General features: G+C 51.4%; 1 protein-coding gene across 6 annotated transcripts in view; it reads left to right on the forward strand.

The window, feature by feature from the left end:
• Nucleotides 1-18,106, forward strand: part of KIRREL3 (kirre like nephrin family adhesion molecule 3) — a 356,544-nt gene that overhangs the window by 308,566 nt on the left and 29,872 nt on the right. For all 6 annotated transcript variants that reach the window (XR_012635205.1, XM_074927247.1, XM_074927248.1 and 3 more), the window contains 2 exons: nucleotides 14,723-14,871; nucleotides 15,276-15,403. Coding sequence is in view for 5 of the 6 variants with exons in the window: in XM_074927247.1 (XP_074783348.1) it covers nucleotides 14,723-14,871; nucleotides 15,276-15,403 (277 nt within the window). In the remaining variant the exon portion in view is untranslated. The remainder of the gene's footprint in view (nucleotides 1-14,722; nucleotides 14,872-15,275; nucleotides 15,404-18,106) is intronic.

Genomic DNA, 18,106 nt, shown 5'->3' on the forward strand with positions numbered 1-18,106 from the left:
CTCCGCTAGATCCCTCAGCGCTGGGTCAGCCCGACTCTTAAACCCTTCCAGGGATGGGGACTCTCCCCCCTGCCCTGCGCAGCCCATTCCAACACCCAATAAGTTGGATGCTCTTCCATGACATCAAAGTTGTCCCTGCCTCTCCCATTTAGCTGCGGTAGAATGTGTTCACAGATCCTTAGGCCGTAAAGGCCAGAAGGGATTATTGGATCATGGAAAGCTGATGAAGACATTCAGGGTGATGCATTTCATTGGCAACTTCTAAGGGAGAAGTGGCAAATGATCCATTTAGTAGGCACGCCTGGCGCTGCCTGCAGCTGAGCCATAGCAGTGGCCATTTTCCCTGTTCTGGCACTGTAATTCCTGAATATGTATTAATATGAAATTCAGATGGCTTTGAAAAATGTCTCCTGGGAGTTGGTGTGTTTGGTATGTTCCTTGCTTTCTTCTGCCCATTCATAAAAGGCCCAGAATAAAAGTGAACATCCCCCCCTGTACTCTGCTTTCCCCAGAGCTTCTGATCACTGAGACCACTACGTAATTGGCACTTCTTTTTGTCTCCCCAGCAGTCTCTGCCAAGGAAAGGGGATCTGCAATATTAAGCTCTTATTAAATGACAATCACATCTCTATTAATATTTAAAAGGGCTTGTCGAGGGTTTGAAACACACTACAGAGCAGCCAGCGACTGCAGACAAGGTGTGAAGTCCATGGGCACGCTCCCCCACATCCATCAGGCTCGGTGTCACAGGGGGAAAATACCTGGACACCTCCATCAGGGTCTGCAAAGGGACCCACGGCAGCACCACAGGGTCCTGCAGAGCCTCAGGGACATCTGGTCCAGGCAAGAGGCATCTCAGCATCTTCAGGTGGAACAGTCACTCTGGTTTTGCAGCCATTTCTTGGCACACTTAGGACCTTCTCCCCCCAAAACCATCTCCCTCCTTCAGTCCAGCTTGGGGAAGAGGCTCGTTTACGCCAGTGTGCAGGCTCTCTTTGGTTTCACTGCCTTCCTCCCCCCTGCTCCCATCTGCTGCCTCCTCCTCTGACGGCCGAGGCTGCCGTCTGTCCAGCGGCAGGATGCTGCGAGTCCATATGCCGTCCCCCGGCAGGGCTGTCACCTCTCCCCCTGCCTCCCGCAGCCAAACTCGGCAAGGGAGGCAAGAGAAGCCGGAGCGGGGAAGGGGCCCGCAGGCATTTCACAGCAGCAACGGAATAAATCTAATTTATAGACATAGCAAAATGCAGCTAAAGCGGGAGTTGAAATGAATGCAAAGCACACAGAGGTCTCAAGTTATCGGCACTGTAACATTTTTCCTGACTATCTCTGTTTTCCTGCCCGGGTTTGTCTTTGTACCTTCCTCCCAGACAACTGGACCTTTGCTCTGAAGTGAAAATGAAAGCTGAAGAAAGAAAAAAAATAACGGGAAATGAATTCTTCAGATCTCCTTCATGATGCATCAGCCCCATCTGCCAGCTCCCTCTGACAGGGAGCGAAGCATGGCTGGGTGGCAGGCAGAGAGGGAAAGACAAGCTTTAACACAAAAAAAAAAAAAAAGAAGTAAATAAAAGGCACAAATATCCCTGCAGCTGGGAAGCGAGGCTGGGCTGCCAGGGGGGCTCCGCCAAGGCATGTGGCTTTGGATGAGACCAGGAAGATGAAGTTGGAAGAGCCTCCCTTCGCTCCTGGAGCTGTGAGGACAGGGAGGTTTGTCTTCCTGTTCCCTGTCTCATCAGGGTAATGGGAACAAGCGGGTGGGAGACGCTTGGAGGCAGCTTGAACTAATTAGGAGAAAGCGTAGAGGAGGGAGAGTCTGATGGCTGGAAAGGGGGAAAAAAACTGGGGAGGGAGGAAAGTGCTTTGTACTCTTGAGCGCCACTCCCTGATTTAGAAATGATTGAAGGTACCAAATTAAATGAGTGATGAAGCAGCCAGCCCAGTCTGCTCTCCAGTGGAGGGGAGTGGCAGAGGGGTTTTACTGTCATGTTTCTGGAGGGTTCACTGAAACATGGGGTTCACCACGGTTGTGGCCATCCCCAAGCTGGGCGGGACCACCAGCATCCAGTTGGGCAGGAGTTGGCAGCCTCACAAGTCTCCCAGACTTTGCTCATGCACTGCAGTTCCCCAGCATTGGAGTGAACATGTCTCCAGAGCATCTCATTTCCAGCAAACTGCACCCAGATCTCTGGATGCTAGCAAACACTTCATGGTGTTTTCTTCTTTTAAATATCCAGAAGGTTCGGAGAGATCTGAGGGTTGTGTTATCCCAGCCTCACCGGTCACCTCTCCAAGACATGCTCCTGAAGACTGGGAAGGGAACATCACTGACTCCTCTGGCCAGATCTCCTCTCCCTTTGCAAGAAGAGGTGGCATCTTTTCAAGCCTAATTTAGCAGTCTTTAATCTGAATTATTCCAAACCACACTTGCCACTTCCTTCATGCATTCCCGCAGGATGATGGGCTGATTTCACAGAAAGAACAGCCTTAAGCAAATCTTGTCACACAAGAAAATTGATTTTTCAAAACTGACTTTTACAAGATTACTGGCGGTTTTTTCCCCTCATCTTTCTTCTATATCGTTCCTTTCCAGTCTCACGAGGTGGCTTCAGATCTAAGGAAATTAGAGATGCTGTGACTAAATTGAAAATGTAAAAAGAGGGAGAAGGGGAAAAAAAAAAAGACAGCAAACACTCAGCACCTCCTCTCCTGCTGCCTCTGAAGGATACGGCTGCATGTGCTTGTGAAGTAGCAGAGATGCCTCCTTCACCTCTACTACTGCCATAACCTCCTTGAGATGTCAGGGAAGAGTCTGTTGAAGGGTTATGCCAGAGTCTGGCAGGGAACATCCCCTGATGGACATTCCTTGGTGATCCCAAACTGGATCACAGGGGTTTTTTTCTTTCTCTCCCTCAATCCCTCCATTTTATTTTCTTTTTCGGAAGAAAAAGAGAGTTTCCTCCTGCTGCTCATTTCGGAGACATCTCAATGTGTTTTGTTAAAAAAAAAAGAAGAGAGAGGAAGAGTTGCCTTGAAGTTGTTTCAGACAGCTTAAAATATGCTAAGCTTTTGTGTTTCTGCGATATAAATAATGAATCCTCTTACAGCTTCTGAGTCAGGAAAGACATTGATTTAAGAGGCCTTCAGCTCTGTTTGAGGTTTTTCTGCTTTCATGCCAGAGGGTGGGGAACGTGACCAGGGACAAGCAAGACGTGACTGATGAATCAGCAGGGTGTGCAAGAAGGACCCAGGACGGGGACAGGGGCTGCATCCACCTCAGCCCTGGAGGTGCTTTGCTAAAGGATCTCCCCTTTTGATTCCCTCTTTGCTCCTTTATTGCAGTTTTCAGGGGATAGAGGGAGGTTTGAATGGAAGACAAAGCTGTTAGCATCTACTTCTTTCCCTGTCATCATCTCTCCTCTGGTAAACCAGTTGTGATTTGGTGATTGCAGTCAGCATCAGTTATTGTTCATTTGACTGATTCCCCAAGCAGCATCCTTGGAAATGTCTCTGCTTAAAAGACCTGTCAGGATAGCTGCAAAATGTAGGCCAACATGCGTGGCATGAGTCTGAGAAAACCCAGTGGATGCTGGCGTTCCAAACTAAACCCACTGGGTCCCACTCGCCCCCCAGGAACACGTGTCCCAGTAATTTTCCCAGTACACATGACTGGTCTTGGGCACTGGCAGTCAGAGGGCTCATCCTGCCATATGTAGGCTGTTGGCGTGTGGATCCGCTGCTGAGCTTGGACAAATGTCACACAGACTTGCTCAGCTGGGAATTCAGGCTGGGTTCATTGGGAAAGAGTAAATCTAGGGGAAAGCAAGGGAAAAGTTGGCACAAGTTGCTGGCAGGAGAACCTTTCCTCCGCGAACCAGGATGACTTCGGTAGCTGTGGTGAGGACGTGCTGTGCATCCTGAGCCTGCTCTCTGCCTGGCGTGAAGCTGTCTTGGCATGCTTGTTTGGTGTAGACAGCACCTAGCCTTGCAAAGCCTATCCCAGACAGACCCAGAAGGGATTCTGGTCTCATCCAGCATCAGATCATGGAGTAACTTCAGGTCTTAAAGTTCTCCTTGGGTTTCTGTTCCTCTGCAAACTCTCTGGAAGCTGTTGGCAAATACTAAAGCGAAGGAAAAACGCAAGCTGTTGTCTCTGGATTATAAGGCCATTTGTCTCTAAAGCATCGGGCAATGCTTATTGCTCAGTTCAGCTTTGCTATTGAAGTGTGTAATTAAGGGCTTAATGGTTTTTACTTTTGGAGACTACTTTTTTTTAAAATGCTGCTTCTTGCTCTTTTATACAGAAGTCGATAGATAATCGTAAAGCTCTTACAGGTCAGTCTGTTGTACCAGTATGCAGCCACGTTTGATTATTTTCTCATCACAGAATCCCAGAATCATCTGGGTTGGAAAAGCCCTTGAAGCTCCTCCAGCCCAACCATGACCCTCACCCCGACCGTTCCCAACTCCCCCAGATCCCTCAGCGCTGGCTCAGCCCGACTCTTCAACCCCTCCAGGGATCCCGGGGACTCCCCCCCTGCCCTGGGCAGCCCATTCCAACGCCCAACAGCCCCTTCTGCACAGAAATCCTTCCTCAGAGCCAGCCTGACCCTGCCCTGGGCAGCTTGAGGCCATTCCCTCGGGGCCTGGCGCTGGCTCCTTGGTTAAATGACAAGGCTCAAAAGAGCAGTGTTGTTACCAGGGTGCTCTAAGGGGATTCAAGAGGCTTGGCCACAAACCGTGACTTGTTCATGTTCGGAAAGGGAGGGGGAGGAGTGGATGGATGGTTGGTTGGATTGATGGATGGATTAATTTCATACTGAAAAGACGAACAGATCTTTCAGTGAACTTGCAACTTTATTCTACTTCAGCTGTATGCTGTCTGTATTATCTTTGCATCAGCGCAACAGGAATGCGTTCCTGGATATGTCATTTATTATTCCTCCTTATGAATTGCCAGATCCCCAAGTTATTTGCCATTCAGCCAGCAGGAGCCCATGTTGCATTACACAGAAATCACTGCCCTTGGCATCTTCTGCCAGAAGATTCCCACATAATTAGGACTCAACCCATCTTCACATGGGGTGCACGCCTCGGAGCACAGTTGCCTCCGTTGATAATCCTAACGTGAATCATTTGATCTAGACACAGTTCAGCCCTGAATAATTAACTGTTCTGGCAGGACCAGCCAAGGAACTTGCCAGAGAAGGAGCTGTGCCTCACACCAACCTGAGGATGTGCCAAAATTCAGACAGATAGAGCCTAAAAAGCGAGCCTGACCAATGGGATGGCAACAGTAAGTGTCATGGGGAAGGAAGGGCTTTGGCGGGGACTCAGTGAGTTTGCTCTGAGCTGGGACTGGAGGGTTGAAGGGAACTGGCTCAGGTTGGTGGGCACCGTGTCCAAATCAGGGAGCATGGCCTGACTGTTTGGCACGGCCCAGGTTGGTCACGCTCCTTGAAGAGTTAATACAAACCTCTCCCGAGGTCGGTTTCCTCTCCCCATGCCAGCGAGAGGTCAGCCTGGTGTGTGCCCTCTCACACAACAGAAATCAAACCACTAAGATCTTGAAAACTTCCCAATCTCAAACCCAGGTCCAAAACTCAGAGGAGCTTTAGGAGTCAGCCAAGAAAGAGAAAACCCTTTGAAAAGGCCCAGCCCCCCAAAAGCTCTCTGGCCATGCAGGAATCCCGTGCGCCAGAAGGCAGGAGCGGATTCTGCCCTCTGTGCCCATCATTTCTGCCCTGAAGAGTGCAGATTGAGTAGCATCAGTGATCCAAAACATGCAATCCCAGCCCAGCACTGACTTCAGGATCCCCCTGGCAGCAGGTTTCTTATGCTGACAAAGAGCTGGGGGTTTCTGTCTCATTGACCGCTGTTGGTTTTTTTCCTGCAAACCCCAAAGGAATTGCACGGTGAGGTGTAAAGTTGCAAAGGCTGCAAGCACGTGTGATGGGTTTTAGGTGAAAAATAAGAGCTGTAGTAGAAGGAAAGGCGAGTTTGAACAGCATTACAGCACAGATTCACTTTGTGCTAAGCAGGAGGATAAACACATTGGAGAATTAGCGCTTCCCCGTGCCAGCATCCATAAATCTGGCTGAAGAAGTTCTGTTATGGGGGTGGAGGGGGGTAGGAAGACCCTAGAAAGGACTAATCCTGTTAAACGATTTGACAAAACACAAACCACGTGATGAAATTGGATTACGCAAGAAATAATAGTTAAGCTATTAGTCATGTCTATTGTGTGGTGGGATAAGTCAGGATGATGTAGGCAGGAGAAATGAAATGCAGCATCGCTGCCAAAGGGGTAAAATCACCTCAGGAGAGGTGACACCTCCAAGCTCATCCAGGACTAAGGGGTGACTCACATCCCCAATATTTCCCCAGGATAAGCAGTTTTGGCAGCTGGCTGTCACAGCCTGCTTCTTCAGACCCATCTGAATGGTTTTAAGCTTTCTCTGCGCTTAGAAAAATCAGGAATTTAATTTCAGTAATTTAGCTTGGAAACAAAAGTACAATTTTCATATGATCCCGTGACTCCAGAGCTGAGGATTTAAGGAGGGGAGTAATTGCAAAAGAGGGTGGACTTTTGAAAGAGGAGGGGCAGAAAAGCATCGGTCCCAGCAAGAGAAGTGCCAAAAGAGGGATTAATGAGGACAGGATTGGTGCACAGCCCTCTTGTGCGAGGGGGTGGAGGAGGAGGGGGGATTTTAAACAGCAGGATTAAAAGAGCGCCAGATCTAAAGCGTCCGCATTTTGTTTTGATCTGTCAAGAAAACAGCTCGTTTTGCAGAAGGAATCACCCAGCCCGCCAAGTTTTGTGCTTTTCCTTTGAAATAGTAATAGCTTTTCCGTCAGCTCATCTCCAGTTTCCTTCCAGGGGTGTGAGCATCCTTCTCAGCCCCTTGTGCAGGAAAGGAACCGGGGGGGGCACACAGGTGAGCTGTGCTTTGGCCAACACCTCCCAGCTGCAAAAGCCGGTGCCCGTAGTCCTCTACGGTCTGCGCCGCAGTGCTGCGAGTATCGACAACCTGGGATGTCCCAGCGTCCCCCAGGCAAGCCAGTCTGCGGGGTCTGTGGCCACCTCACATCCCTGGCGTGCGCAGAGGTCCACAGAGCACCAGCTGCAAACTGGTCGTGCCCAGTGGCGGGGCTGCGGTGCGTAGCGGGGCTGCGGTGCGTAGTGTTACGCCATTGATTATCTGCACGGCTCATCAGCCAGCTTTAACTGTTTACAACGGTTGATCAGTCAAGTCATTGACCAAGTTAACAGCTTTGTTTACTTCTCCCCCTCCGCTTCTGCCACCAGTTTGTTCTGATCACTGTGCTAACTGAAAGGCTATTTTGATCATTTTCTCACCAAAATGAACCGCAGCTTGTGACATGGCTTTAATTGTGCCGTCTGGGAGAGAAAAACGTTCTCACCCTGTTTTTTCCAGGCTCCTGCGCCGTGGGCAGGACAGACGTGGCTGCAGGGAGCTCCTGTTCATCTCTGCCCCGGTACCCCAATGCTCTCTGCAAGAGCTGGACTCCCATTGCACAACTTCAGGTGTGATTTGGAGAGCTCTAAGTAGCCCCTCACTGTTTTTTTCCACCCATGGGACCTGCTGATGGCAGGGAGATGCAAAACCCATGCCCTGAAGACAGTCACCTCCCTTGAAGACTGCAGTTTGATGAGCAATCAGGCTCATCATCGGCCTCATGGCTTGGCAGGAGGGGGAATGCCAAAGCTGAGATTAGATAGGAAATCAAGCCAGAGGCTTCTCCTGCACAGCGAGGTATTATTATTATCATCAAAACCCCAGAGTGTTTAAAAACAATCAAACCCCAGTAGCGGCAACCGGTGTGTCACAACGAGCGCAATCAGACACCAAACATGTCCTTGTCTGGGATTCAAGTCTGAACTCTTGAAATCCGGGAAAAAGTTGCAGTCTTTCTTGCTGTCTGTTTCTGAAGAGAAGCCATGTGGGAAAAAAAAAATAGGCAGAGGGAGATCAGCAAAGTTTGCATCTCCACTCTGAGGTGCAGCATCTTCACCGTTAGGACCTGGGGTTTGCTTTGTGGTGGAGCTGAGATGGCCACATTGGGGATGGAAAGGTTTGGGAAAGGCCATTGCTGCAGCAGCTGTGCGTGGATGGAGGTTTGTCAGGATGGGAGCTGGAGGCTTGGAAGCTTTTCCTTGAGTATGTTGGGTACCACTGTCTTTGCTCCCCCAGCCTGCGAGCTCGAGGACCAGCCCGCCATCGGCAAGGACGCTCAGCGCTTTGCTCAGGGCTCTGCCCTCCTGAGCTTGATTAAGCCCCAAGCTGGAAGGCCCAGCCTTGTAATTTAGATAGTGGAGAGATTACCTATTGCCTGTGCTGGCTGACAAATGAACCTGCTGCATCGACACGGAGGGAGGACGGCAGATGTGTGACTGAGGAACCACACAGGGCCCACACGTCTTCATTAGGGAGGGAGCAGGCAGGAGAAGAGGAATAACCCCATAGATCACCATTATGGAAATTTACTCTTAATAAAGAAATAATTTGCACGATGCATCATGGCAGAGTCATGCAGGGGGGTAGTGGGACACTGCTAGGGCTGTCTTGCTCGCTCAGTCATTTCTCAAAGGACTGTCACTCACAGGAGATGTTCTGCAAACGTGGAGCTGCCAGCCCAAGCCATCCACGGTCCTTGCCCGTCTTGGATCTCCAGGGAATGCCAGCACTTCATCTGCAAAACACTGTCCTTCTCCATCAGCTCCTCCCCATGGAGGGTGCCAGGGTTGCGGGGCAGCGGAGGGGCGTGGGGGGGTGCTCCAGCATCCTGCTGGCCGTCCTCGTGCCTGGGGACGGCTCTTGTCTGAGGATGAGCACGGGCTGCCACATTACGGCACTAAGAATTGAAGGTACTGCTGGCAATAAAGCAGCAAAACCCATTCTCTGAGCAATTTGTAGCAATTAATAGCCATTCCCAGGAATGAAATGTTAATTAATTCATTCCCTGAGCCATGCATTTATTTAAGGTATTTGTGGGTGTACTTGGTACTTTTATTAAGCAATTAAAACGCGTCCAAGAAAATATTTATCTATTTTAAGTCATTTTTAGTAAACACAATTTATATGGCAAGCAACTGCTTTATTTTGCATTGTTAATTAAAAATAACAATACACTCCACTTCCCTGGGTTACACGCCATCAGAGCAGTCGATCTGCCGGGAGGTCTGGTTCAAGGAGCGCGCGTGCTGCTGGCAACTGCAAGAAACCTCCTTAGCAGGGATCCACGTAGCCTGCAATATGGATTTAAGTAGTGCTTGACGGGACATGACAGATCTCAGTGAGCCCCAGCATCCCTGCGCTGCGGGGCGGGTGCTGGTGATGCCCTCCAGTTCTTCCTGTGCTGCTGGGAGATGCCGGAGAGAGCCGTGGCCTGATGAGGAGCTTTACAAAGAAGAGTATGTATGAGTCCTACAGCCTTCCCAGGTCTGTGAAGTCAACAGCTTGTTCACACACGCTGTTTGTTGAGGAGTTACAAGTCCTTGTACCACAGACAGAGGAATTTATTTGTTACAGCGAGCTTGGGCCGCGCTCAAGCAGACGAAGTGCTTGCTAGCGATGCTCTTCTGCGTACTAACGCTCTCTAGGGCATGTCATGCTCTTGTTGCAAACATTGTTAGATCTTCTGGGCTCCACCAGCCTAGAAGCCCAGAAATGGAGTCCTCAGGGTGGAGCTGCTGGGGTTTTACCCCTTCTGCAGAAGATTCGACTGAGCATCTTTCACCAAGCCCCTGGGAGGAGGCACGGGCACTTCATCCCGGCTCTCAGGAGCTTTCCTTTGGAAACCAGAGCAGGTCACTGAAGAAATACTGACATATGAAAACTGAAACAAAGCCACGGCATTGCTTGTAAGCTAACACATCCCAAACTGTCCTTTCTTATTTGCCTTGTGTGAACTCTTAACTGGGAAGCGATCGATGGAGTCAGAAGACTGCTACTTCCCTGGGGAATATCTCCTTAGAAAAATCCCCCCCTCCCTCTTATCTTTTTAAGTGTTAAAAGGACCCAGTACAGGTTGGGGTTTTTTTATTCTTTAATCACATTTTTACATCGTTGTCTGTAATAACCCCTTTGAAGCTTGGATCGAAATATCTGTTTCCTGGTTGAAATTTGTTTTCCTCCATCACCCGGGCCAATTCAATTTCCAGAAGATACTGAATTGGGAGGCACTGGGAACTCCCTCCAGAGAGGCCAGAGAAAAACAAATGCAGGTTAGAAATATGGGGAAGGAAATAACAAAATGAAACTCAGCCCGAAGGGGAAGAAATGCCCATCTGGAGCAGCAGGCTGAAACGGTGCTTAGTAAAGAGAAAGGAAGATGAGAAAATGTGCAAAGCCTGGGGATATGAGGAACAGCAGCAGATAGGTCTGCACTGGCCATACAACATGGATAGCAGGGAGAAATGGTGAATTTGGAGCTGGGTCCTCAAAAGGTGCCTGTCAGCGGTAAAGAGCCAGCAGTGAAGGCATCTCACGGTGATGCTGCCACTGTCACCCTACAGAAACCACCCGAGAAGCTCAGGGAGGCTGGGATGGGTCCCATGGTGTCCCCACTGTCCTGTTCCAACCTTTGAGTCCTTTGAGTCCGCGGCATAGCAAGCCCAAGAAAATCACAAAAACAGGTTCTTTGGGCAGGATGCCCAAGGACAGACCCTCGCCCCTCTCCTGGGGCAGGCCCAGCTTGGAGGGGACACAACGCTGCTGCACTCCCCCTGCCCAGACCTGTCCCTACAGCCCCTGCGATACAGTTTGGCTTAGGAAGAAAACCAGCAGCATAAAAAAATGACAGGTGAGATAGCAGCTAAGTCACACGAGGAGACACTAAAAAAGGTAAATTTATATAGTCTGGAAAAGACCCTGGGTGACACGTTTGCAATCCATAAATAGCTTTAAGGTAACAATATAAAGGAAAGAAGCCCCTGCTCTCAAGGGTGGTAGGACAAGGAAAGCTGGCTGGGAGCCAGGCTCGATGTAATAAGGCTGGTGAGACATTAGGAAGAAATCATGAAAAGCCAAAGTGGTGAAGGTGGTGGATGTTGCTGCTGGAGCATCTTCTGCATCTTCTTGGCTCCATTTTATTCAGATTCCATCTACAAATAATTACTGAAAGGTTAATAGAGGAGTAAGTCATGTTACGGGCTTGTTAAAAACATGAGTAACTTGCCTTGTGGCTGTCCATGAGCACATCACGGGAAGCTTTACAAGAAGGTTATCAGCTGTCGTTATTAAAAACCAATTTGACATTATAAAAGATCTATACTGCTTGTTCAGCCACATTGATTTAGCAGTGTTAAGCCTGGGAAAACTGGAGCAAGAACCTTGATCTCTGCTGAAGCACGAAAAATTGCTGTTTATGACACATCTCCGCGCTCGGGAAATCCAGTTTTGCAGAAGCGATTGGTTGCGAACAAATACATAAAGCACCATGCCACGGTTGTTGGTGTATGTTTTCCCAAGCCACTATGAAGTCAGACAACTCTTGGAAGCCTTGCCCTCCGTTTTGCTTTCTTTTGCCATGTCCAGGAGGATCTCACCTGAAGGCTGCCCAGCTCAAAGCCACCTCTGGACACTTCTCCATCTGATTGCCAAGCTCTGGTGCTCTCCATGTCTCTGCTGGGAGGAAGAGCTGCAGGCAGGCTGCAAGGACACGACCCACGGAGCTCACAAGTCACTTTTATCACAGAATCACAGAATCGTCCTGGTTGGAAAAGACCTTGAAGATCATCCAGTCCAACCATTAACCTAACATTGACAGTTCCCAACTACACCATATCTCTCAGCACTATGTCGACTCTACTCAAACACCTCCAGGGATGGGGACTCCCCCCCTGCCCTGGGCAGCCCATTCCAACACCCAACAGCCCCTTCTGCACAGAAATCCTTCCTCAGAGCCAGCCTGACCCTGCCCTGGGCAGCTTGAGGCCATTCCCTCGGGGCCTGGCGCTGGGGCCTTGGCTCCAGAGACTCATCCCCCCTCTCTGCCCCCTCCTGGCAGGGAGTTGCAGAGGGCCAGGAGGTCTCCCCTCAGCCTCCTCTTCTCCAGACTGAACCCCCCCAGTTCCCCCAGCCGCTCCCCAGCAGACCTGTGCTCCAGACCCTGCCCCAGCTCCGTTGCCCTTCTCTGGACACGCTCGAGTCATTCAGTGGCCTTTTTGGGGTGAGGTTTTGCCCAAAACTGAACCCACTCATCGAGGGGCGGCCTCACCAGTGCCAAGTATCCTCATCTTGACACCCCCTTCTTGTCCTTTGCAGAGCAGAGAAGGTGTTTTTGTGCAAAATAACCAGGAAAGTGCCAGGCATAAGAGAAGCACTGGATTCCCTCACAGGTTTGGTGTCGCCCTCACCCCACTGACTGCTGCAAGGCAATGACTTCATGTACCTGCTGCCTCCCTTGAGCACCTGAATAGCAGAACAAGACCTTTCAGAGGCTGAAAATATGCCTGTGGTTGGGAGCCTCTACGGGGCCAAAGTTGTAGAGGGAGCTTAACAGAGCTCCTGACAAAAAGCACAGGGTATTGCCACATTCACCAGCTGAAGGTTCCCTGTCCCTCTGGCTTTCTGCCTGCCTTCCTTCCTTGTTTTGTTCCATCAAAAATTGCTGAGGTTTGGCTTTGGACCTTTTTTACCAGCAAACCAAACAAGAGGCAATGAGCATGTGTTTCATCTGCACCCCACAACCTGTGCAAAGTTTCAGGGATGAGCTGTCAGGGCTCTGGCAGATCCCTCTAGCTCTCTTCTGCTGCAGCCAGGGGAGGAGAAGGAGCATCCCCAAGGGACAGGCTGCTGCCACAGTGCTGGCAGATGCTCTCCATGACGGGCAGCATCTTCCATGTCAATCAGGATCCCATCAGGAAGGCAGATCCCATCAGGAAGCAGGGAAACGTGATGCTGTGACCAGCCTTGGTGGCCAACCTCTCATAAGTGCCTTGGCTTGGATTGCAGTTCCCTCCGGAAGGAGAAAGGCGTCACCAAAGTGTCACTGACCATTCTAAACCTTGGGAGCAGCATCTGGAAGGTGTCGCTTGTGCTGTTTTTTCCATACGAGGAAACTCCGTCATTAACACACGAAGCGCAGCCCTGGAAATAAAAGCAGCATCTCCTGATTAATTATTGAAAGGGGGAGTCCAGGGAGGAAGGGAGGGTAGGGAAGCTGAAGTGGCTAGTCAGCATCTGTTAGAGGTGCAAAGATAAATTAAATGAGAGAGCGGGTAAGTGCATACAAATCAGCTCACATCTGTACCACTAAGACATCTTCAAAACGCCTGTGTCATCAGATGGTGGGTGAAGCCTTGCAGGTCAGCTGTCCTGATTCAATTAGGTTCACGTTAGCAAGCGCCGGGGGGATTGGCTCTAGCAGCACTGTCAGAGTGTTTCTCAGCCTGCCGTGGACTGGCATTTTGCTCTCGCTCCAGCCCCACAGAGGCATTTGGAAGCGTCTGTGCCTGCAGCCCGGCGGAGCTCCAGTTGTCTTTGGTTGCCCGTGGGGCAACACAAGTCTGGCATTAAAGCAAGGGGAACCGTGCATGACCCCAGAGCAGGGCCGCGGGGAGCAGCAAAGGCTGCAGCAGGACACCCGTGGGAGGACCACGAGTAGATGCTGTTCTTGAAGGGGACAGCTTCCCCAAAACCACCCCCCTGACCCCGTGTGGGAAGCAGTGTCCGTGACTTGTCTCTCTGGAGCCTGGTGGGGCAAGTCCAGCTCCCAGCACCTTCCTCTTTCCCCAACCCACCCCATCTTCTCCAAACACCCCAACCCATCCAGCGCAACCAGGACCACAGGGGCAGAGATTCTTCAGGGAAATCCCCTTCCCTCTAATTTGCCTGTCAGTTGTTTTGAGAGGATTATTATTATTTTTTCCCCCAGGCTGCTGCCTGCGCTTTCTTTCCCTTCCCCCAAAGAGCGGCTGGAGTTTCACGCTGCCTGACAGCATCTCCTGTCTTTCCCACCCGTTCCAGAGTGGCAGGTTGCCAGATGGTGCCCCATTAGGTCACATTTGCTCATTGTTTGGCAAACAGCGGCTTAATTCAAGTGCTGAGTTGACAGCTTGTTCTCCAAGACAATTTGCAAGTTGCAGTGTTGCAAATGCCAGCTTGGCTTTTCAGGCTAATGTTATTTCAGCTGCCTTAAAGGGATAAAGTTCTCTTTGATTGAAAAAAAAAAAAAAAAAGAGGAAAAGGGTGAAAGTGGGGGGAAGCTGAAAAAGGTTTTAGTGGCTTTGAGTTGGGAGGGCCAACAGTGTTGGTTGGCAAGTGTTTGGAAAGGCAAAGTTCTCCACCAGCAGAGACTCCTCGTGCCCCATCCCTCCTACCACTGAGGTCTTCCACCCATGCCCCACAATCCTAAGGAATGAGGTGCATTTCCAGTGAAACAGGCTTTCATGGGGCAATAGCAATTTTGATTTATTTTGGAAAGGTTCGGTCGGGACATACATACATGTTGCTTTGGTGTCACCTCCACAGCCTGCGGTTACAACCCTGGGGGGTGATGTAGGGATGATGCAGACACTTCTGAGGATACGTGCACGTCCTTCCCAAAGTCATGGGCAGCAGCAGACACCCCATGGCCTGCTGCCCCCCCCGCCCCCGACTGTGACCTGTGTTGAGCAAGCGAGTCTCTGCCATCACACGCGTGCAGATGGAAAGCGACACTGAACAGCACCACCACAACGCTCTTTCTTCTTCGACAGGTGGGCAAAAAAAGGACAGGTTATAAAGGAAGCATCTGGTGACTTCTACGAAACCATCGTGGACCACACCTTCTTCTTTGAGCCCGTCTCCTGCGAGGTCACCAACGCCCTGGGCAGCACAAACATCAGCAGGACCGTGGACGTCTACTGTAAGTAATCTGTCAGACTGACCTCCCAGGGCTCAGCAGGGCCTGCAGAGCTGCTGACAATTAACAGGCAGGGGACACAGCTAGATTTGACATGCCCAGGGTGACCAGGACTTGCTGGGCTCTCCTGCAGCTCAGACTTTGTAAATGTTCTGGTGGTGGGACTCCTGATTTCCTCCTACCTTCTGAGTGAACAGCTCATGGTGGTGATCCTTGGGGAGCTGGTCATTCTGGGGTTGCAGCAGGCACCTGTCTCAGGCTTTTCTTTATGCAGGGAACTTCTGGGTGTAACCCATAGGTCGATCAGGACCTACCGCTGCTTCCTCTGACACAGTGACCTCTTTGGTTTGAGGGTTTCTGGTTGACACAGCCTATTGCTGGGAGTAACTCCGGTCTCCTCTGTGCAGTTGGGCCCAGGATGGCGACAGAACCACAGTCCCTCCTCGTTGACCTGGGCTCAGACGCGGTCTTCAACTGTGCCTGGACTGGGAACCCATCTCTCACCATCGTCTGGATGAAGAGAGGCTCAGGCGTGGTAAGAACCTCTGCCATGGCGGTGGGGAATGGCACATTCAGGGCACGAGGTGCTGTGTGGTGCTCCCCATGGAGCAAATCCCAGGGCTGGGAGCTCCTGGGTGGACAAATCCTGGACCTGTGAGGCTCCTCCAAATGCAGGGGACAGCATGGCATTGCAGAGCAGTGGTGAACGTCTCCAGTTAGCCCATGAATTGGTGAAGGCTTCTTTCCCGTTGTAATATTTTGGGTGAAAGCATGTGTGAATCTGCAAGGCGTTTGGGTGGCAGGCTGGAAAGTCAGGCCTGGAGTTCTGCTTGGGGAAGGCAAAGGGAAAACCAGACTGCTGAAAATCAGAGCCATCGCTGCTGCCGAGGCTGTCTGACCCTGCCCCATCGAGCCACCTTCCAGAGCACACGCAGCTCTTGCCCGTGGGAAGTGTTTGCGAAGGAGGCCTGAGAGAAGGAGAATGGATTCCCGTGATGGTTCAGGGCATAAGGGTTGAACAGAGGCCAGAGCCTCTTAACCTCTTAACCTCTCTCTCTTAATTGCTTAACGTCTCGCTGACGGGTGGCGCTTCTGCAGATCGCCTGTGTTGGCCTCCCTGGGATGGTCTCTTCTGGCCTCCAGACCTGCGAGCTCACATCCCAACACGTTCACCCCAGCTCTCCTCCACCGTGGGCTGGAGCCTACTCGAGTGAGGGGAGGCTGGATCTGGCCCAGCAGACTTCTCTACATCTCTTTTGTCCTGAAAAGCGTAAGGAGCTTTGCAAACATTAATCGCGGCTCAGTCAGCCCAGGGAGGCGCGAGAGACTTGATCCCCTCCTTACAGACAGGAGGGCTGAGCAAAGCCACATTAAGAAGCTAAAGGAGGGCCAAGACATGAAACTTGTCTGGAAGGCACATGCAGGTTTGGGTTTGCAAAGCGTCTTTTGGCCTCGTCTGGGCAGGTGTGTCCTGAAGTCAATGAGACAACGCTGACTTACACAGCTCTAAGTATTATCACAGAGCTGGGCTTACACGGGAGTGAGATGGAGGGGCTGAGTCGCTCTCCTCACCTCTGCTCCCCCGGCACAGACCGAGGAGGGGAGCAGACATTGAGGCATTAACTGTTGGGGTATTTTTTCCAAGCCATAATGACCTCAGCAAAGGCCATCTCCTGGGAAGTAATTATAGACTTGGGAGAGCTGATGGCTCGAATCAGCTAAGGAATCCTAGTGGGTCAGTAATCCCTGGGTGGTTTCCCATCCCTGTGGTGGTTGTTTCTCTGGGTTATTATCATTACAGGCAACGCTCTCACACTGTAGCCTGCTATTTCATTTTCTTAAAGCCGCTGGAGTGTGCAGGGTGGCTGAAAGGAGCCATGCACAGCGAGGACCAGGGCTCCCTGCCCCTCGTGGTCCAGCCCCAGCCATGCATCAGGGCTTGCCTTCCCTAACTGGCAACACTCAGGCTGAGCAGCCTTCACCATTTTTATTTGGCTCTCTCTAGCTTGAAGCCTGGAACATCTCAGGGCTCGGGACAGACTCACCAGCTGGTTTAACTGGGCAGAGATACTTGCACTGGTCAGCAGAGCTGCCTCCATCTTGCCAGAGGAGTGCTGGTTTGTGAACCCAGACCCTGCTTTGTGAAGCCCATCGGCACCCAGCTGTCTCAGTGGGATGTGGGACGAGGGCTGCTTTTTTCCCAGTCTCTCCGCTTTCAGAGCCAGGTCCGGATCCCACAAGATTGCCTTCTTCCCTCCTGCTTTCCCAGAAGGAAATCATCAGTATCACCAGTATTGTATCGTCAGTGAGTTCTCAGATGACACCAAGAGAAGCGGGAGTGTCGATCTGCATGAGGACAGGGAGGCTCTGCAGAGAGACCTGCATAGATTGGATTGGTGGCCAACGTCAGTGAGATGGGCTTCAACAAGGCCAAGTGCCAGGTCCTGCCCTTGGGCCACAACCACCCCCTGCATGGCTACAGGCTCGGGGAGTGTGGCTGGAGCTGTCTGGGAGAGAAGGATCTGGGGGTTCTCAGTGACAGGCAGCTGAACAGGAGCCAGCAGTGTGCCTGGGTGGCCAAGAAAGCCAACGGCATCCTGGCTTGTGTCAGCACTAGTGTGGCCAGCAGGAGCAGGGAGGTGACAGTCCCCCTGTGCTCTGCACTGGTGAGGCCACACCTGGAGGTTGTGTCCAGGTTTGGGCACCTCAATCCGAGAGAGATCTGGAGGGGCTGGAGCGAGGGCAGAGGAGGGCAACGAGGCTGGGGAAGGGCTGGAGAATCAATCCTGTGAGGAGCCAGGGCAGGAGCTGGGAGTGTTCAGTGTGAGGAGGAGGAGGCTGAGGGGAGCCCTCATCCCTCTCTGCAGCTCCTGACAGGACATTGCAGAGAGGCTGGGGCTGGGCTCTGCTCCCAGGGGATCAGGGACAGGACAAGAGGGAACGGCTGGAAACTGCCACAGGGGAGGGTCAGGCTGGGCGGGAGGAGAAAATGTTTCCCAGACAGAGTGGTCAGAGAGTGGAACAGGCTGCCCAGGGAGGGGGGAGTCCCCATCCCTGGGGGGGTTTAAGGGCCGTTGGGATGAGCTGTGGGGGGATGTGGGGTAGGGGAGAACTTTGTAGAGTGGGGCTGAGGGTTGGACTCGATGATCCCGAGGGGCTTTTCCAACCTGAGTGACTCTGTGACTCTGTGAAATAAATCAGAGCCTGAAGAGAGGGTGAGGCCAAGGAACCACAGGCA

The sequence above is a fragment of the Athene noctua genome, chromosome 26 (genome assembly GCF_965140245.1).
Source record: "Athene noctua chromosome 26, bAthNoc1.hap1.1, whole genome shotgun sequence".
Taxonomy (NCBI): Eukaryota; Metazoa; Chordata; class Aves; order Strigiformes; family Strigidae; genus Athene; species Athene noctua.